We start from the raw sequence: 22,318 nt of genomic DNA on the forward strand, positions 1-22,318 counted from the left end.
TGAACCATGAAACTATTTTTATTGTAAAAATTCTGAATGGTTAAATAATGACTAGCTTTCACAGTTTGCTTCTTATTTATTTTATAATCTAGTTGAGCTACTAAATTTAGCTGTTAACTAATAGACTGTCTATTCTGGGAAATAACTTATTTTCCACCCTTGCACACAAGGTTTATGAAAATCTGACTGTAAATATATGAATATAAACATATCTCTGCTTGTTGTAATCATGTACATTTTTACTTGAACCTCCATGTGGATTTGGAATATGTTTATGAATAGAGCTTGTTTTCATGTAAATGGGATCAAGCCGCACCACTGGTTAGCTATTCAGAGAATCAGACAATATCACCCTTGCTGGAAATACTTCAATAAAAATTTATCCATGTACCTAATATTTGAACTCAGATTTTTTGCTTTCTAGTTCTCTGTTCCAATCCCTGATTTTATTGACTGACAATGAGCTATATGATGGCATTAAACTAAATGCAATCTATTCTATCTGTTTTTATCACTGCATATTTCAGGTTTCAGCCGAGGGGCTATAAGAAAAGAGATTTTTTTTTTTTCCTTCTTCAATGGCAGCCTGAAAAATTCAGAGAGCAAAAATCCTGCCAACAGTTCTCAAGCCAATTCTATATCTCGGAAGAGAAATACATGAAAATTAAGAGAAGATTCCAGTTTGATAAAGCACTGAACATTTTTTCCCCCAGCCTTTTCATGTACCAGAAAACCTAGTGTCCATAACTAAAAGAATGATTTCTAAAAGAAGCAAACAATAAAGGGATTTTTGTGCTTATTAAACTATCTATATGGGCACTTCCAATAAGAAAATAGAGAGACTTTGTGAATAAAAACATGTACTTTAACCTAACCTGCACCTTTCTATTTATTTTTTAGAAATCTATAAATATTTATACACTTACCTGCATATCTTAAGTGCTTGAAAATAAATGTACAAAATGCTGTGATTGCAAATACATTATGTATTTTACCTGTCATGTCTGAGTCTTTGTTTCCTAAAGAAACTACACTATTTCCAAACTGACTGGGAGGAGAATTAGGCGAGAATATTACTGAAAAAAAACCAACTTAAGTCTTACTCCACTCGGCTGTACTCCCTGCACAAATAGGATGACATGGTGTGAGTATCAAGAATACAAGAGATGGCACAGCCAGGTTGTTTTGATATTTGTGTGAAGAACAAATTTAACTCTAAATCTCTTGGCAAGACCTTGCTTCACCCACATAATCTGGAGAACATCCATATGTGAGCCTTGTCTAAGCCTCCGAGAAGACTGCTGCCCTCCTGCTCATGTCCGCCAGCACTCTGATCTGACTTTCATACTTAATCTGATCTAATCCTGTCCAGCATTAACTTCATCTGTGCAATGAAACCTGGAGTATCCATTCTAATATTTGGTGAGGAAGGCATTTACTAAATTACTTGCTGAAATCATATGGTGTTGTTTAGCTCCTTATTTTAATCAGATGATGCATTTCTGAGGTACATTATCAGCGATTAGTTAGAAACCCTTCTCTGTCCTTTTAGGGAACAAAGAACTTTTCTGAAATTAAATGCTAAGAGAAACGAAGCACTGTTGCACTCTGTCAGCATGTAAGTATTAGAAAAAGAAAAAAAAGATTACAAAACACGCTTTCTCCAGTGCTACACAAGACCAGTAACTTTTCTGAAATCAGAAGAGTTTGCTTAAATAGGAAAATATCAAAGAAAAAAAAAAAAAAAATCTTTAGAGGAATATTTTATTAGAAGCCACTTAAAAAGAACATTGTTTTAAAAGACAATAGACAGCCTCGTACTTCCCTTTGCCTTTTTCCTTTAACTGTTTCTTGGGTACAGAAATCTGCTGGACTGAACTGTCCTAGGAAGTCCCTGTTTTCAGAATTTTTGTCTCTTTTTGTCTGTCACAACAGTTCCGTGCAACAAAACATAAACAGCATTTTCTGTTGTGGATATTTAAAGGGTCAAGAGCAAATATTAGAAGCCACTTAAAAAGAACATTGTTTTAAAAGACAATAGACAGCCTCGTACTTCCCTTTGCCTTTTTCCTTTAACTGTTTCTTGGGTACAGAAATCTGCTGGACTGAACTGTCCTAGGAAGTCCCTGTTTTCAGAATTTTTGTCTCTTTTTGTCTGTCACAACAGTTCCGTGCAACAAAACATAAACAGCATTTTCTGTTGTGGATATTTAAAGGGTCAAGAGCAAATATCTATGAAGAAAAAACAGATTAATTTAAAAATGCCTTCTCTTCTAAATTAAAGATATACATCTCTTTGTACACTGTCTCCATTTATGCAACACAAATAATTAATAATGTAGTATTTTTTAAGTTAGCATGCAGCAAATACAGCATAGCACAATCCTGCAAATCCAGCATCAGAAAAGGGTTGTGTCAATAATCAAATCTATTTGTATAAATTACTAAACAATACACTATATTGCAACATGTATCTACCTTTTCATAAATGAAGTGCTGTACTCTAGTTTTTTTTACTAAGAATTCTCTTACAATTAACATGCGCCTGTGTAAATAATTCAAAGCCTATTTCTACAAATATTGCTGTCAAATTGATTTAAGAAACAGAATGTGATGGGGGAAAAAAAGGTTTTGAAATTTTTTTTTCCCTCAGAAAGATTTTCTAGGGAGCAAAAAATATATCCCCTTATATCAATAGTCAGATCTTTCCTAAGAAGTAAGCTAATTGAGCTGTTTGTGTTGATAAACTCCCTTTTCTCTAGACTGTTTCTCACTGAGCCATAATTATTTGCAATTTGCCTAAGTCGTCCATTTACTGATACGTCAAGCATGAAACAGAGGCAATTCCAGAAAATGGAAATGCTTCTCAAAATCAATCTTTGGGAAATAATGTGGTAGAAGTTACTGTGTGATAGAAGACTACCTTATAACTGTCACATGGAGATGAATATTAATTTGTTGAGGTTAAGGTGGCTTTGTGCTTCATTTGTTGACTTTGCTTAGCCATCAGCAAGCAGCACAGTACAATTACTCCAGCAAAGCTATTTTTCTAACATGAGTTTTATGATTTTTATGTACTTACCAGTCAGCACACATAACAATGTCAAAATGTCCTTCCAGTTGAGAGACATCTGTCTCATTATCCCATCGTAAAATGCTAGAGGAAAAAAAGATATTTTTTTTTTAAAAAAGAAAGGATTAAATTTTTCATCTTGATATTTTTAAAGTATTAATATTATTCTTATGTGACACAGAAGTGTTTTAAAAGTACACACTCACTACTTTCAAAGATTAATGTAAAATATTATCCTGTGCATTTTTAAGGTTTTAAATCTCAAAGCTACAGAGCTATTTGTTACTAAAACAGAAAGGCAATCCACACAGGTTCTGGTGAGTGGATCAACGAGAAAAACGCATTCCTAAACCAGTGGCACAGGTATCGCTTCACATTTTTACCCCTTAACACCACTGTGTGAGGAACTGAAGTCAAAGTATCAACAATCTTAATGAAACACAAATTTGCAGAACAGATGTGAATTCATGGATCTCCGTTACATCTGGCAGGCAAGTCAGTTGTGCTTCTCATTGATGAAGTGAGCATTCACTTGTGCTGGAGGGAGGAGGGACAGGGGGAAAGAATGCCAAGCTTAACTTCAATGCCAGCTATGCTACCTCAGGCAAGTTTAAAAATACAGCAGTACTGATTCTGTCAACACCTATTCCGTCACAGGTGATAAGTTATTTAATTCTAAGGTACCCAACAGCAGGCAAAAATGCACCTGTGTACAAAGTTTGTCTTTGTTTATAAATGCTGCTGATGTATGTAGCTGCCACGAAGAATTTCAGTACTTTGCTCACATTTTAGAACCAGCAACTAGTGGAATTTACTTAAAATATCATTACCCTGAAGATTTGAAGCGGCATTTCTATTTCTAGTAATTTAATTTTTTTTACAATATCTCTCCTTCTTTTTCATTTCCTGGTTATTTATAATAGAAAGTAGATAAATATTTATGGGAAATGCACTTGTGGGGGAAGGGTCTAATCTGATCTTGTCAGGTTGTGCATGCTTATCTCAGTTTTGTATGAGACTTGACCAAATAGACCCTTTAGTCTTCCCGCAGCTATAATCTACTTCTGGTTAAAAGCCATCTCCATTCACATCCTACTCCCAATATTTAACTGAGGATCAGTTATAATGTGTTCATTCAGAAATGTTCCCTAAGTACACAGGAAAAAAAGGAAATTTTATACATCGACAGTAAGATATGCAAAAAAATGTTCATAAATACATAGACGGATACAGAGCCACAAAGGACTAAAGTACCACAATATGAGTGCACATGTGCACAGACACAAAATTTGAGAGAGAATGCTTTTAAAACATGGAAATTAAGAAGGGAGAGGCCCAGTTGGTTGGGAAAGCTTTGAATATGTGGGGTTCAGTGCAACTGAACAGACCGGCACTCATTAGCCCATTTGGCCTCCTGGAATTTACTGCGACAATCCAAAGAGAGAGGAGAGTAGATTAATTTAATTTTTCCCCCTCAAATTGAAAGTATTCCAGATTTTAGAAGCCTAGGTAGCTTTGCACACTGGCACGCAGCAGGCATCCAGTAGTGGAAAGTGACAAAGGAGAGTTCTCACTCTCAGCTGCTGGCTGCCTGCTGGCTACCAGCGGCTTTTTCAACCCTGTTTCCGTGGAAACTTAGGTTAGAATGGTGAAAATTAGGTAAAGGTAAGTTTTGTGGGTTTAAAGCACGCACTCTAATACTTTAAGAATCCTGAAGCAGAACTGGAAATTGGTAGATGAACTGTGAGCCTTAAAAGGCCACCTTGGGTTCTCATTGCTACAGAAACAGAGATCTGATCAGTACCGCTATAGCGATTTGAATTATGATTTTTTTAACCATATATTTACTATACTTCACACATGCAGTTTGGAAGGCAGCACAGGTGCCTCCTCCTGGAAACACACAAAAAAAATCTCTCTCCTTTTACTTTCAAATTCCTGCTGAGTATCCAAAATACAATATTTTCTGTGCACACCTACTGTAGGCACAAAGGAGTTTTGCGGGTAGGTAAAAGCTCAGAAAGCATATGCTGAGCAGAACATGGAATCGATGAGTTGCCAAGAACATGAACAGTGGTGCAATGTGACTGGCACGTGTACTGTCAGAAGGAGTGAGCTAAAGGCCCCACATCCAGCCAAAAGCCAGTCTTCCTGATTTAGCACCAGGGCTGCTCTTGGTCTCTAGCTTCAGTTTGGTTGCATTCATGAAGATGTGATAATTATGCAAAAGCCAATGATAAATTTACACACAAGAACTTTGCCATAAATTATCAAAAGGTGCAGGAAAATCTTTATTCCTGTGGGGAAATAACCACGTAAACTAAAGATAGCAAAATAAATACTACCAGGACTCATTCTGCTCTCACTCAGGATGTAAGCACAGCGGTAGGAGAGATGCAACTACAAGTTGTACATATTTACTCATGCTATCTTTAAACAAGGACAAGTATGACTACCAGGTAAAGTGCAGCTAAGGTACCTAAAGCTTAATACTGAACCTGGTTCGGTGGCTAACTCCAGGCTACCATATCTACACTGTTCTCTGTTTAATGCTTCCACAAATTTGCATGAGTTGCAATCAAACATCTGCACCAGCACCTGTAAAGTCTGCTGCGAGTCATTATTCCATCACTAACACTGATGTCAGAATCAGCCTGATTCTCTGAATCAGAATCAGCTATTTTGAATTCTAGTACTAATGAAAATAGTGAATCAAAGGCAGGATGTTTATAAATACCATCAACTAGCCATACAAGTTCATGTAATTCAAACACAATTCCTCAGTGTGAAGTACAGAAAAATCCACTGACATTGCAAAACAACTCTGAGAAAGGTCAAGATGTATATAAGTGTATCTAAATGCATGTATCTATACGTAGTAAGGGGATGAGGAACAACAATTTTTTCAAGGATTATTGAGGACATGACTCTTGGACTTAGTGGTCAGACCTGAAAGAAATACGAAAGGCACCACGGAGTAAGGGTTGATTGCATTTCCATTTAAAGAAAAGCACTGCTAGGAAACCCAGAAAAAATGTTAGCACCAGAAATCTGAAAATCTCAGTCTGTACAAAGCTTCCTTTAAAAAAAATGGTCATAAATTTAAAAAATACCATACCACAAAGAATTTTAAATCACCAGTATCATGTGGAATTCCAATAGGGAAAAAAAACGCAAGCCCTGTAAATATCTTCCTCCCCTTCCAGTGATGCTAAATTAGTGGACATAAACTCCTTTTTTTCTAAAGCCACTTTTCTGTCAGCAAAATAAGGAGTCTTAAATCTATAGTTTTTTATGTCTTCCTTTTGAGTACTAATGGCTGAAATTATTTTGTAAACTTGAAAATTATGCTTTACTCTGCATTTCTGTCCAAGCCACACCATCAATAAAAAAAGACCAAAACAACACAACTCCCAAAAACATATTTCAGACTGTGTAAAGTGCACTCTTGGCATTATTTTGTGTGGCATATTTAACTCTGGCAGGTTTAGTTGCTTGTAATTGAAAATAGGCAACTCAAGTTTCAGCAGTAAAGGTTCTGAAACCCACTGGAAATATAAAAGAGTTTAAGAGCTTTTTTTGGCTCCAAGGAGAATGTTAAAAAATTAAATAGGGTGTGAGGGGAAAATATTACTGCACTGTTCAGCTACTACTTAGGTCAAACTGATGGTGGCTGTGACTCGGTACCCGCTAATAGCTGCTTTATGGCTTGTATCAAATGAATTTGACCAGTTTTCAGAGGAAAAGTACCCACATCAGAAACCTATTACTATAATTAGCAATCTTGATGGCATTCCTAGCAAAAAGGACAAGGACTGAATGAGCTATGGAGAATGAACTATCCTCTCACATGCTGAGGTGGCTTTTCCAGGTCAGAGATAAAGCATACTATCAAAATAGTCTGAGAAAATATGTACTGATGTTTCAGTTCCTAGGTTATCAACCTTACACCATTCTAAAACAACAAATTAATTAAAAAACTCCCAAACACCACACAACACAATCAGAGCATTTTTCTTCCCCCCCAATATATCTTTTAAATTGACAAGCAAGCCAGAAAATGTGATTAGGTCAAGATAAAAAGAATGGTAATGATAAAAGAACAAAAAGATCAACTGAGAAAATAGACACTTTAAATACTACCAATGCATCCCCAAATATCGCTTGTACTTCAAAGAAAAAAAAAAAATCAATGTCACAAAATAGGAAGTGCTGGAGGGATAGTTACAGCAGCCAGGCCTGCACTTCCCCTGTACAGTAACTCTAATTTATGTTGACTCTCTCTTTCTTACACTGGGATCTCAGCAATCTACAGTAAAAGACCTGACTTTACCAGGTTTTTACTTCTCATGCAAAATTCCTCATGGCTATTATTATTCAACTTGTGTTATGCAGTGTGTGTTTTCCTAGTGTGTCTAGGGAGGTAACTTAGATGGGAAAAAAACAGGTTAAGTCTCTGATTGTTAAAACTTGAAACATTTCCAAGTGTCTCTGAGATGTTCCTGTGATGAATGGCATGGGCTAGAGTAGTTCTCAGCTTAGCAGAAAAGTACTTGTTGAAGATAAAGAGAAAAAAATCAAAATTAGAAGGACAAAAGACAAAAAGCTTTTGCTTCAAAATGTATTAGGAGTTTTAATAGAGATGAAAAAATTTGTCCCACTTAGCAGATAAAAAGCTACTAAGAACCCCTATCTACCTACCTCTTCATGTTCTAATTTAGGTTTCAGTCTTCGAAAAGCATTATCAGTGGTAAGTATACAGGTTCAAGGTAAAAGATTTTGTCTAGGGGTTTAAATGACTTTTTCTATGACATTAACCAAGAAAGTTCATTAACACATTAACAAAAGGCATCATCAGGATGTTTCTCCACACCTTGATCTTTGCTTGAGATTCTTCAGTTTTGTATAAATATCAAGAAGACTGCTTTTAATATAGTGACAGAGGCAACGTATACAGCTATCATGACAGCTTCTCTGAGGAGTCTTGCAAATTTGCCTACTATCGTTTCCCTACCTTTCTCATTATATTCTCATTAGGTTGCTCTCATTTCTCCACCTTCTTTCACCCTCTGCCTTTCTTACAATCACTGCTTCACTCTGCTTTGTGTTCTTATGCATTATCTCATTCCCTACAGTGCACATCTGGTTTGAAGAGACCAAGGTTAAACCACAGGTACGCAACACAAACCATTCTCCCTTTCCTTTTGCATTTCTAAGAAGTTTGAATGCAGATACTTACAATTGCTGATGGACACTTCCTTCTAATAACCTCCTTGCAGGTTTTGGCAACTTGAACATTATTTATCTACTTTTGTCAAAGTATACTGATGATTTTTCTCAGCTACGCTCAAAATCTGCACTTATCATCATTCTCCTGGATATTTTTTCTCTCTTCAGCCCAGTAAAATCTTACTATCCATTAGAATTTTAATTCCACTATATTCTGTTTGTTTTTTTTTTTAATTGTTTCTTACTGTTTTTTCAATATGCTCTTCTAAAGATTATCTTCAAACCTTTCCCACATTTCTGATGATTTCACAATGTTCCACCTCTTCATCTGAATTTTACTTCTGGTCTATCTCCTTATAAAAGCTAAACCAGTTTTTTCAATATGCTCTTCTAAAGATTATCTTCAAACCTTTCCCACATTTCTGATGATTTCACAATGTTCCACCTCTTCATCTGAATTTTACTTCTGGTCTATCTCCTTATAAAAGCTAAACCCAACTACCCACTTCTCTGCTTCCCACTGTGTATCCAGACTCACAACTCAGTATTTCTTGCAGCCTCAGTGAGTGAGAAGCTCTACAGTCCAAGAAGGCATTTTTACCACCTTTTCTTGATCTTTTGGACATAACCATTAATTCCAGTCTGTAACCTACACTTAACTTAGACCTTCCTCTATATTTGCATACCTTAGGTCAGCTCAGTTTTTGTTTATTTTCTCTGCGTAGCATCTCCAAGAAGTTTCTTATATACACACTCAAACTCCTGACCGTGTAATCATCACTTACAACTTAACATCACAATATTGTTCTCTGCTCTCAGAAAACACAGTCTTGCAGTAGGCCGCTGCAAAGATTGTTTTTCTTACCTATAACCCTGATATTGTCACCTTTCTCTTCGTACTCCTCCAGGTAAGCTGCAAGTCATCTTTTCCAAATGTTTCACAGCAATTCACTTCCCTACTTTTTTCTGTCTCATTCAATATTGAAAGAACAAGTACCTTCTTTAATCAGCTCTAATGTCAGCCTACATCTTCCACTTAACTTTTCAAGCAAGCACCTTTACAACTGTCTTTCACTATGTTATCCATGAATACTCACATACTCCATTATCCTTGAAACTTTCCCTTAAAATATTGCCTACAAAAACTGAAAAAGAGGCTTTGCTGCTCTTGTGCCACCAGCTTTATTGTGCTGCCTACGGTTATCCTCGTTATCCTTGCTCACTGTATCTATCTCTGGTCTTACACCATAGATTCTCTTAACATAAACAGCTTTTTTTGCTCTGTGTTTATACAATGACTGGTACAACAATTCATGATGAAATTGCATCACATTAATGTGGCAAAAAAAAAGAAGAAAAAGCACCAAAATAAACTACAGCTCCCTTCTAACTCAGGACATTCTATGACTGTATGATTCTATCTAGATTTTCCTGCCTAAAAGTTCCTTTTAAAAAGTTAAGTTAAAGTTACCTGCTTTCCTTATTTCTTATTCTGAGAAGACATTTTCTCTCCTGAATTCTATACAACGTATTTTGTTAAAATTCAGATGGAAATGTTACAGTTTTGTTTTCAAAAATAAGTTGTAACATGTTTGCTGCATATCAAAAGTTACTACATTTTTGTGACATACTAAATATACTATGTAAATACAACTGTTGCAGAATAAAGTTTTCCTTCATGTATACACACCACAGCACAACATTCAGCATTAACGTAGCAATTTTTTTAAAGAAGTGAGAAAAGTTTATATGAAAATGTTATTGATAAAAAAAAAAAACAACCCACAACAAAACACTGGTCTTTTTGCATTTGCCTTTTCACATCCTTCCTGTACAACAACACATTCTAAATCAGTTGTTATTTAGGAGATTGACTACTGTTTTAATAAGGCTCACTTAGTAGATTATGCATGAAATGGGTGGTTCTCACATTCGAATTCAGACTGAAGATAAACTATAAATATAAAAAAGAACATAATTTCAAAATGCAAGCCAACATAAGCAAATGTGACACAACCGCACTGGTAGACCAGTGAATAAAAGCTTTGCAAAAGTTCATTTTGTATAAAAATATGAAGACAGTTTCATGCTCCCTGGAAAATAGTTTATCCATTTATACAGGGAGGACAATCAAACGAACAGGAAGAAAAAGAATATTAAGTCAACCAGGCAGGTCCAATAGGACTGAATGGGAACAAAAAAAATTAAAAACAGCCAAGAAGATGTAATTTACAGGTGTTTACATTCCGAGGGCAGAAGGGACCAAAATAAACATCCAAGATTTCAAATTTCTGAATCAAGCTCATATACCTCAAAAAATGAATACATGTTTCAGAAAGATACCCAGCTTGATTTAAACACTTTCACTGCTTCCCATGGAAAGGTGCACTAATGTATTAACATTCTCTCTCATTATCATCTCTGTCAAATCTCATTTTTTTTCTGGACTGAATTTGTCTAGCTTCAATTTCTCCATCTTGTTAGGTACTTGTAAGGTAGATTAAAGAGCGATCTTCTGTTAAAAGATTTTTTTTCCCCACATGAGACTTTCAGATCAAAACCAATTCATTTCTTAACAATGAAGTCATTTCTTTGACAAGTTAAGTAAACAGAGCTCTTTAACTCTCACATTTTCAGACCCTGATTCACTCTTCCACCTCTTTCCTGAAGCCCATTAATTTTCAGCATCCTTGATTAATATTTGAATAACCAAATATTAATTGCATATTAATTAAATACAAAAAGATAAAACTGTAACCATAATTTTGTCAAAATTTAAAGCTGGTCCCAAGTTGCCTGTGTCTGTGGCAAAGATTAGCTGAGAAGGCCTGTGAAGGGCAGAGACTACTGAAAGTGTGTAAAAAGTGTGTTTATGAAGGCAGAGCCAAGGCAGACAAAGAAAGGTAAAAGTAGAATGGCAATATGAACTAGGAAACAATGTAAAAGTTGGCTACACAACTACAGTTGACTACAAAGTTGGATACACAAAAAAGCATAGGAATAAAACAAATAATCTTTGATTCTAACAGCTCATGGACATTTTTTTAAGCCCTGGGAAGAAAGATGCCAGTTTTCTCCTATCAGCAGTCTCTACCTAGTCTTCCTGTCAAGTCTGAGAGAAAAACGGTTGTGGTTTTAACGAAAGCATGTTTTTTGAGCTAAAAGGAGATCATAATAAAATAGCCCACAATTTGAGCAAGAATTATTTAAAATAATGCAATGTTATACTTTTACCTAGCACCTATCCTTGTCCCTGTTCTTCCAAACACATAAAACATTTCTCTACAAAGCTTGTCAACTTTTCAGCTTTTTCCCTTGATATATTCTTTATCTGGTCACATAAAGAAGACAAACAAAACTACAATGCAATTTAAAATAAATTGCAACTTTATTAAGTCAACTCAGATAGGAGAGACTTGGAAGTTGGTGAAAGTCAGAGTATAATTTTTCTTTTGTCCTAAATCTTCCTGCCAGCTGATAGAATGAGCACTCACAGAGGATAACAACATTTTGGAGTGCATCACTGTTCACTGCAGAAGAAATTGCAGGCACTTTTATCACAGAAGCCTATGTCTTTTGTAAAAGGAAGTCCTACTTTATAAACCCTGGGCTCCTCAAAGGTATCAAAAGTATTCGGGTAAGGGTGATCTGGGTTGCTTCTGATTCCAAAAGGCTACTGGCAAAGACCCCCACTAACAACATTTAAGGAAAATAGACAGCCACTGGAGAAGAGTCCTGACATGGCTAAATAATGTAACAAAAGAGTAGTACTAGATGGTCAGTTCTCACAACGGAGGGAGTTAATCAGTGGAGTTCCCCTGGGATTGGTTCTGTTCAGCATGTTTACAAGAGATGAGCACTGAGGTGGCAAAGTTTGCTGATGTTAGGAAGTTATTCAAGATGGTAAGGAAAAGAGACTGAAGAATTGCAGGAGGATGAAACTGAGTAACTGGACAATAAAATGACAGACAAAATTCACTGTGACTAAATGCAAAGTGCACAACAGGAAAAATAATTCTGACTTGATAAAGAAAATTAAGGTCTCCAAACTGACCATCACTAGAAAGCTCCTGATGTTGCGACAGACAGTGTCATGAAAATATTAGCTCAGTTTTCAACTGCAGTCAAAAAGGCAAATTGGTTAGGCATTTTTAAAAGCATACCAGAAAGTATAATTATTCCACAATATATATCTAACATTTATGCACACTTTGAATGCATTACTGATCACCCTCACCTGAAAATGAGTAGATTGAAACTGGAACAGCTATAGAACAGGGTAAGTTTCATTAGAGATATGGAATGGTTTCCACTTCAGTTGAGTCTTATGTGACAGACAAATTCACAATGGGCATGAATAGTCAGACCATTAGTTGTTTCTTCCCACACAGACATAAAGTGATTAAACTAAGAGAGGAGGAACCAGGAGCCTTTTCTTCCTAACCAAAAAGCCAGAAATGTTCCTTTTTGCAGCTTCCTCCTTACCAATAGATGTTGTAATGCAAGTGTTACATGATGAGACTGGAAAAATAGAAAAGGATTTATTTAGGGTTGCTAAGCTGACAAACACAAGTTAAAGAAATAAGGAACACTACAATCTGTTACCCTCTTAGAAGAGGAACTGCCACTTTTGGTCTTCTGGTCATACATTCTTGATGTGGGTTCTAATTTGATTATACAATGAACAAACTGCACATGATACATTACTACTAATCAAATCAAATAACGCCACAAGCATTTCTCCCACTGACTTGAAGTTACATGTACTAGTTTACTGTCTTATATGGAATATAATCTCTGAGGCAACTCTTAGCAAAACAATGAATTGTCCACAGCTAAAACTCACAGGTGCCAGATCAGCAATAAGTATACAAATTTTGTTCTTAACAGATTTGGTCTTCTCAGACAAGGGAATATTATGGAAGAACAAAGTCCCTGGTACGTAAGACAGATAGAGTCCATTAATCTTTAGAATATACTGCAGGCCTTCCTCTTGCTTGTGCATTTCCATAATTACATTTGTAATAACAAAAATTTGTCCAAATTCTACCATGTGAACCCCTCCTTCAAGAAGATTTCCACCTTTTATAAAGAGAAGGAAAAGAGTAGAGATTCCTTGACTTTGTTATTGATAATTTAATAATTGGTGGACATGATCAAAACAATTATAACAAACCAATAACAGTTAATAGTGCAGACTGTTGTCAGGATAAATAATGTGTTGTTATGGGGTAAATAACATGATTAATGGATAAAACAGTGAAAAAAAAGTCAAAGCCATACATAGTATTAATAATTCACCTTACTATGGCAAGTCATTATTAGTAACTTGGTTGCATAACTGTAGCTATTTCCAGTAAGTGTAAGCAAGAAATTCTGAACATACTCATGGAAGCTAAAATAAAATAGAGTTGTATAGCAACTGCTGAAGTAAATTGTTTACTAAATGTCTATTATAACATTATAATACATAACAAGACAAACTGCCAGTTTGGCTTACATTACTGTACTTTTAAACAATAATCAAGAGTTGGCAGAGAGCAAGATAAGCATTCATTTACTGCATTTTGTATAAATCTAACTAAACAAATGTATGGTAGGTTGTCCTAACTTCTCTTGGCTGATATTGGATTGTTCCTGTTTGCACCATAGAATATTTGGCATATTTTCCAAGTCTAGACTTAAATATTAGGAGCAGTCATTCACTGACCCTCATACTGATAATTTCTACTCCACATGCAAGGAAAAGAGTACAAGACCCCATGAGTGATAAAGGTGCACTGAGAAGAGTCTATTCTGAATTATCTTTTCTATGGAAAGAACTTTGTAACTTTGCACTGAATACTGTCCAAAAGTTGCAAGACCCAGACACTGTGTAAATGAGAAGTTGTAGGGGAAGTGAATGAGGGTTATAGTCATATTTCAGATTTTAAATCAGCCTTTTAGTTTCTTCAAGCCCTAAAGAAGTGAGCAAATAACTTTCTTACTGCCTTGATCACATGTCACTACTGAATCTGAAGGACTGATCCATCCATTCATCCTTCTCAAATAACTAACCAAAGCATAACCCTAATTTTGACTGGAGAAATCAATTATTAATGTGTATAGAGAAAGGCAGGGTGATAATTATTTTGGGGATTAGGGAGTCATTTGAATACTTATTTTATAAAACTTTACACTGTTACAAAAACTCTACAAAAGCCTTAAAAAGGTAAAATTAAAAATCAAATGATGTTTATTATAAAGAGCTTTATGTGTTGATACAGTACTTCACTTTATTTTGTAATTTAATTATTTTATTTATGCAAATAAGGCCCCAAATGCTCTTGCACTGAAGAAGTTAAACACTTGACATTTTTATTCCTTAAGATGCAACATTTTATGATGTCTAGATATGTTTATTAATTAGTGATTATTAACACCCAGTAAACAACATCATGTCTTGTAAAAACACAATCTTTCTTCCCAGCGTGAGGCTGAAATCTATTATTCACTGATTCCATATGCTGAAATACACTCAAATGATCACAAATGACCTTAAGCATTAGATAAATGTAAATGAGGACAGGGTAGCAAATGTGCTTTTGATTGATATCTAAAAGACCAGGTTTGAAGTCTTGACAAGGGATGAAATCTGAAATCTCATGCAAAGTAGACAGCAATTGGAAATCTACAAAATCTAAGCTTCTGGATGGACGTGCCCCACAGTCTCTCCCCAGCAGGGATGACTGTCTGAGGATGCTCACAAGAAGCTTTCAGTACATGGAACCTTAAAGACCATTCCTGGGGCCTGTGTGGCCTTTGTCTACTTGGCAGGCACTTATTAGGATGCAGAGATAAAACTCTAAGTTATATGCATGTACACCCTAATGAAGGCAGAATTTTTCTAACTCTAAGTGCTCACTTAAAAGAACTTCTCTACGAAGAATGGCTACATAAACATAGGGATAAACGATGTGAACGATAGCCATTAAAATTGTATGGGTTTAGCCCTCTATGTTAATAAGCTTATTCTGCTGTAACAGCTTGTCTTTCTCAGCCCTTTTTCAGCTTCACTTTTGTCACTTTGAGGACTGAGGGCCCTCATGGAATTAGAATCATCAAAAAAAGAGAAAATTTAGACACACAAATAAGAAGGCAGTATTGGCTCTTACCATAGCCGTCTCTAAGTACATTGTAATTCTCAATCCTGTAGCATCTATATGAAATACTTTACAATTTACTTTTAAAAAACTACAAGATATTAATACACCTCAAATCTTCAGCTGCTTCCAGTCCCTACTGTAGCTGGAGATGCCTCAATTAAGCAGTTAAACAGCTAACCTCGGTGGCACCACACATTACAGGGTGGGTCAGGAAGGGCTCTGGAAACAATCTGAAACCAAATTCTCTGAACTTCTACAATGCTCACCCTCCAGAGCATGCCTTCAGGGCTAACTCAGAGACAAAAGAACTGGTGCACTATGACAAAAATGCTCAGTGTGCCCTGCAACTTAGGACACAGTTAAAGAGAGAAGGGCCCCAGCATGCTGTGCCTGGCTCCCATGCTGCCCATCCATCCTTGCAGTGACAACGCTATTCTGACGGCACAGACAGGACAGCCAAAAAAACCTCCTATGGATGCTCCAGCAACATCTACCTGAAGGGCAAATGGGATTTGTTGCCACCCTGAATTCTCAGAGCTATATAAATTTAAACCTGCCAGTGATTTAGGCACATTTATTCCAAGCCTCATATTCAGTACAAAGGATTCTGAAGCAGTCAAATTTCAACCATGCACTAAACCACAGCTTGCAGGGACATACTGTATGTCATATAAAAGGAAAAGAAGGTTCTGCCATCAAGATTAATCATACTGTATTTTCCAGGTTAAAAAGCAATTAATTTTTTTTTAATAGTTTCAATTTTCTGTACAGCATCACTTAAATTGTGATCCATCTACTTATATTGTACATACATCTGTGTCAGCATCAGTAATATACATTGCACTTTCACACTTTTGCATACATTTCATGTTTGCATTAAATATACAATTATATGCCAGAATCTGTAAAAAAGTTTAGTAGAATCTTACCAGCTTGACACTTTCTGAGCCTTAAACACACCCGCATTTTGGTTTCGCGTGATGATGTCATTTACATCTGTAGCATATTTGTTAAGAATTATCTACAAAAACTAGAGCAGTAATAAAAATAATAATAAATACTTTACTTTCCTCCATTGTTAATACATACATAATGTCTTTTATCTGTCTGGTCTTCTTTAACCTGTTCTAAGAGTCAGTCTTTTTTTCAGAAGAATAAATTTTACATTGCTACTCAAGCATATCAGCCATATATCTATGCAGTAACTTGCTCACGTTGCCTCCCTCTATTTTATGTTTCATTTAAGGAATTGCTATCCATGTAGCTATAGAGGAAACAGAAAAAGACTTAAAGACTTCCCATACCTTATATACATTGAAAGGCAACTATCGTTTACAAATATAAGAATTATAACCCTGGTCAACAGAAAAGTTTTGGCACAGTCACTTGATGTCTAATTTAGTTTATGCTGCCTTCAACTCTGTCACTAGATCACAGTGCTGACATTTTGGAGGCCTAGGGGTTTTGAGTACCTGCCCTGCCACAAGACACTGGCTGGATGAAATCCAACACACAATCAGAGCACCTCAACCTACAGGCAATGGAGTTTCTAGTCCACTTGTTTCTGGAGAATGGTTTGGAACCACCATGAAGGGTAGTACAAAGCAATAAATTACTTTTCTTCCCCTTAGGCACCACAACAGTACCTTGGCCTCATTTCTCAGCTTCATTCAGTTTGGAACCTCAGGTCACAAATTTGGGTAGCTGCTCAGGCAGACCAAAGCAAGGGCTGTCAATGAAAAGTTTGAAGGGAAGCTGTGCCCAGTCCTCTATGCCTAGCAAGATAACCTTCACAATCAATCATTCGTGGTTAGTGAGAAGCCATTGGAAGGAAATGGTGCAGCAAGTAACTGAAAACTGTAAGAATACTAAATGTCACCCAGCATGAATCCATATGTATTGCAATGATTCACTCTCAAATATATATAAAAATATTATCTTAAATGGATATTTTTGGTAAAGATGTCAGTGATTATTCTTTTGTATTCAAAGTTCAGGAAATCTGATGTTAAGTAGAAGGAAGTTTCTACGTGCATAAAATAAATTCTTCACAAGTGCTCATGTAAGAAAACTGAACAGTAGTGTCAAGCTAATTTAAAATTATTACTAATGCATCTTTTTATTCATTTTGCTGAAATTGCATAATTGGCTTTCCTAACACAGTTGACTAATTAAGAAAAGTTGTTTTAGGAAAGCCTCTATCCAAACAATGTCAAAGAGAAGACAACCAATATTTTGTGAAGCCAAAAACTAGCAAAGGAATGACAGAAGACTAGCTGGTTTAAACAAACATCTGTAGTTTGGACATGCCTTCTAAATCTTTTCCACAACATGCAATGAGAAGTAGCAATGAATGGTCTATACCTGTGAAGCAAAAGGAAACATAAATAATTCCATGAGCTTAGCATGCTGGTTTTAAGTAGAGGCAGAAGTAACATTGCTGATAACTCTGTACTTAAGTTACATAACTGAGCAAAACTATTACTAATTGTTCTAAACGTGCTTACCCCAGCTTTTAAAAATAATTTATGAGCCTATGTCTTCAGGCGTTCAGGCTGAACATGACCTTTCTAACCTAAATTTCGCAGGACTGTTGAAAGATCCATACACTATATTCTAATGGCCATTATAGTGCACTACAACAATGTTTTGTATTATTGATGCTTTCAGACAGTAGTTCAAGTCACTAGTGCGGGGTGTGAAACAGAGCTAAGGCAGAAGGTACACAGCCTCTCTGAAACTGTAGAAAATTTTTACTAAAAATGATCCCCACCCTTGGGTTTGGACATGTCAAACCAAGTATAGGTGCTGCCAGTGCTACAGGGAAATAGAATTTGATGTTAATGACTTGACTATATCACAGATATTACCTAAGCTGGAAGATTTTTGTCTGAATGCATATCACCCGAAATTACAAAGGGGGATAAATCTGGTAAGTTTGCCTAGGTATATCTTTGTTATTCACTTGCAATACCTATATTTTTCTTTCCTATTACTTTATTTAAATGATCCTGAAAGAACTTATATAAAACACAATAAACCAACAATTAAGTTTTGAGCAAAGCTGCAAAAGCAATAACATCTGTCTTCATTTTATAGACTTTGCAATATAAATGATCTCTTAATAAATTAAAATCTGTTCCTGATAAGCAAAAGGAGTTAGAGTGAAGTCTTTAAAAAGGACTAGTAACTCAAATAATATCCTTTTAAAAGCCACCATAAGCATCATGCATAAGAACATTGATTCATATAAAATATAGCTGTCTATTCCACAATGAAATGGTTAAAGTCATAACAATGATTTGATATTAACATATTCGTAAATTGTTTTAACTTGTAACATTTCAATAACATATCCTAATACAGTTACTGAAAGCATACATAGTGAATACTTCATGTGGCAGCATGAAATGGAGAATAATATGAAGAATATAAAAAATTAAAAGAAAAATCAGATCCTCAAAAGCTTAAGACTTCACAAAGCAAAGCTGTTAGTTACGCTCACTGAATAGCGATAACAACAACAAAACCAACAATAATTATGATGATGATGATGATACAAAGGCAGATTCTCAGATGCAATGCACTATTGCCAGGTCGATTTTCAATTACATTTCACTGATGTATTCATTTGTTTCTTAATGTGCTCATCTTGCCCATTAAGAATAATTAGCAGGCTTGCTCGGTGATTTCCTGGCTTCTGACAATGATTTTTTTTCCCCCGTTTTTGTTGACAACCACTTTTACTTTTTGGAAAGTAATTTTTGGATATTATAGTATGACTGGCATGTAATTTAAGCTTCCTAAGAAATTTAAAGGGAAGATGTAAACAGTAATTTTTAAACAAGATTATTTTAATCTATAATACCTACATAAAAAGCATAATACTAGGCAATAACTATTTCTGAAGAGCAGAATCTAGAAAGAAAACAGTATTTTATCCCACATTAATTTAATTTGGTATGCTAAACAATTGAAAAATACCATCAGCAATATTAAAAATCAGCAGAAATACATAATTTGTAGTCTGGATTTTGGGTCCAAATTGTATTTCCAATTACACTAAAAAGCCCTGCTGATTTCAGTGAGCCTGGCATGGCTGAAACAGATCTAAATTTAGCCTCAACTTCTGTTATACCTAGCCACCATAGCAAAGAATGCAAAAGAAAATTACCATAAGACAGATCATAAAATTACTATTGAAGTCCATAAAACACATTAAATGCAACATAAATTTTATTATGTGTGCTTTTAAGAATACATTCCACCTACACTGTAAAGTTCTTAGTCTGCTGCACTTTGGCACCCTGCTAATATTAAGCCCATTGTAAAATCCAACACAATAAAAGCACTTTGAATGCTGAGCCTTCAGAGCACCAAATGTTAAAAAAGAAAAATAAATTCCTGTTAGAGCCTTCCACCAATTGCTGCTCTGAAAGAGATTCACTGAGTGAATACAGATGAAGACTTCTTGTAAGAATTTTGGAAATAAAAGAAATTTATAAAACATACTGTGAAAAACTAAGGTGTGCTAATTAGATGACATAAACAGTACCTTTTTCAAGAATAGAAGCACTTTAATTTGTTTAGTTTCAAAGACTGAGTGAATATTCTTGGCACTTGTCTATTTTCCTTGCTACAGAAGATTTCTAAATTTCAAAAAATTTCAGTTTATATTCATAGAATCTGCTATGCAAGAGATTCGCTGACTTGATGATTACTGACCTCACCTGAAGCTTTCTGTGGGTAAAATGACCTTCCATTAAATACTTATACCCTCTATAAAACAGCAGTTTGTTTTGTTAGTCTAGTTTTGAAACTTTTTTTTTCCCCCAAAATCTTTTATCTTTATAATGTCACAGAAGACTGGAAGGGCTGATGCTGCTTAAAATATGCAGAATAATGACTGCTTCCTCCTCAAGACATAAGTTTAAGAAACTACAATTTAATAAAATAAGAAACACAACGGAGAAACTTGCATGTTCGGGAAAAATGAGACTTTCATAAGGATTCCTTCAAGTTTTAAAAGATATGATCTAGGATTTGCTGCTTCTTCCGTGAACTTGCTAAAGTATTGTAAGCAACTATAGTTACCTCAGTTACCTCTATCTCAGAAAGTCTTTTAATAGGTAGTAGCTAATGTTACTGCTCTGCAATGTCTCCTGTACAAACAGTTGTCAGCAACTTCAGTTTTTTAAAACCACAATTATTTTTTTTTCACTAAACACTCATTATGTTAGCTTTCAAACACATACAAAACTCAAATCTAAATAATTCTGATGATATGGTGGCCAAAACCTGAAAAACTAGCCCACCTTAAAGTGCAAATGGAAAGATTACTAAGGAACAAAAGCAAATAGATATCTTCCTTTTTCCCCTCTCAATTTCTAAAGGCTATTAGTATTCACTGTATATATCTGCTCTTGTTCTGTGCTGATATTTAATGTGGCCATAAATTATGCTCACTCATTCACTCACTTAGCCAAAGTCCAGTTCAATTTTCTGAACTATGTGTTCACATTAGAAGGGCATAATAGCAATTTATTCTACTATATGAAATATAATAAAATACTTTCTACAAGAGCCAGAGGAGTTTTACAATCTTACATCAAGAGAAATAATCATAAATTGATAATTGATTAAGCACACTAAATGGGTAATTTGTAGGCAGTTTTAACTTAGCAGCGACAATGAAACCATGCATTTAAATATACACTAAAAAAGCTATGACAATATACAAATAGTGGGTACATTATAAGAGGCTAGTATCTTAAGAAAAAAAATAAAACAAACCTAGTTCTTCTGCAAAACGAATACGTGAAGGGGAGCTAATGATTTGATTCACTGCTACACCTCCTGTAATGTGCGGCACACATGCAAGGAATCTTTCAGCACTCAACCATAAGACAAATATTTACTGCTGCACTTGCTTTATACCAACACATACATCTTTAATTAAAGACGAAAATGTGGCATTTATTTGGGGGAAGCTGTAGCTGTGTTCAAGATATTTTACATCTATTTTTTAATTACTTATGTGGGGACTTTTTCTTAATATACCCCATGCTGTCTGTCTTTATATCGATTGTTACTCAGCCAGCAAAAAGGAATGAGCACAACAAACCAGTTTTCTATCTGAATAAGGATACTTTTGATGGCCTTTTCATTTCCATCAGTTAACAGAACTTCTTTGACATCTGCAGAAATAGCAACCTGAAAAAAAGAGCACAGCAAACAATGAGCAAATATGCTTGTCTGTGTGGAAGTGAAGACAGGAGTGACAAGCCTTCAGTATCATGCTTCCTCACCTATTTCTCTGTAACAATCTTCAATCTTTTTTCATTTTATGTCTGCATTATTTTAATCATTCAATCAAATCAGTCAATACTTTTATCATTCCATTTGCGGGAGCCTCTATCTTGCTATCATTCTGTTCCGTAATTGCATTGTGACAGCGGATGATGGTATTCTGAGAGGCTTTCATTTGCGGGCTTCTGTTTATCTAGTAGAGCCATCATACAAGGCTGTCACTCTGCCTTTCAGCTTGCTTCTGTCTGACTGCCTGATGCCCTTCATATAACTTTGCATTGCAGGCAGATGGCTTTGTAAGGGTAATTTTTTTGTGAGCTTTGACATGCTCGCACATTGGGCTGTAACCTCGACACATTGTATAAGAGCGACAGGTTTGTCAAATGCCAATCAGTGTAACAATATGCTTTTATTTGTAGAGACATAAAAACTTGTCTAATGCACTGCACTGCTACATAATATCTCCTGAATACATGACTCAGAACCCAGAGAATGGTGAACGACTCTCCTGAATGGCCAATCTAATTCAAAAGAATCTAATTACTGAGAGCTCTGGATCATG

The 22,318-nt window shown here is 35.4% G+C and overlaps 1 protein-coding gene across 1 annotated transcript in view; it reads right to left on the reverse strand.

The window, feature by feature from the left end:
• Positions 1 to 22,318, reverse strand: part of CAMKMT (calmodulin-lysine N-methyltransferase) — a 202,955-nt gene that overhangs the window by 17,115 nt on the left and 163,522 nt on the right. Inside the window, exons 5-7 of the mRNA XM_010004938.1 lie at positions 21,597 to 21,660; positions 16,377 to 16,443; positions 3,083 to 3,157 (exon numbers count right to left, since the gene is read on the reverse strand). Of these exons, the coding sequence (XP_010003240.1) occupies positions 3,083 to 3,157; positions 16,377 to 16,443; positions 21,597 to 21,660 (206 nt within the window). The remainder of the gene's footprint in view (positions 1 to 3,082; positions 3,158 to 16,376; positions 16,444 to 21,596; positions 21,661 to 22,318) is intronic.

The sequence above is a fragment of the Chaetura pelagica genome, unplaced genomic scaffold, assembly GCF_000747805.2.
Source record: "Chaetura pelagica isolate M959 unplaced genomic scaffold, ChaPel_1.0 scaffold13, whole genome shotgun sequence".
Lineage (NCBI taxonomy): Eukaryota > Metazoa > Chordata > Aves > Apodiformes > Apodidae > Chaetura > Chaetura pelagica.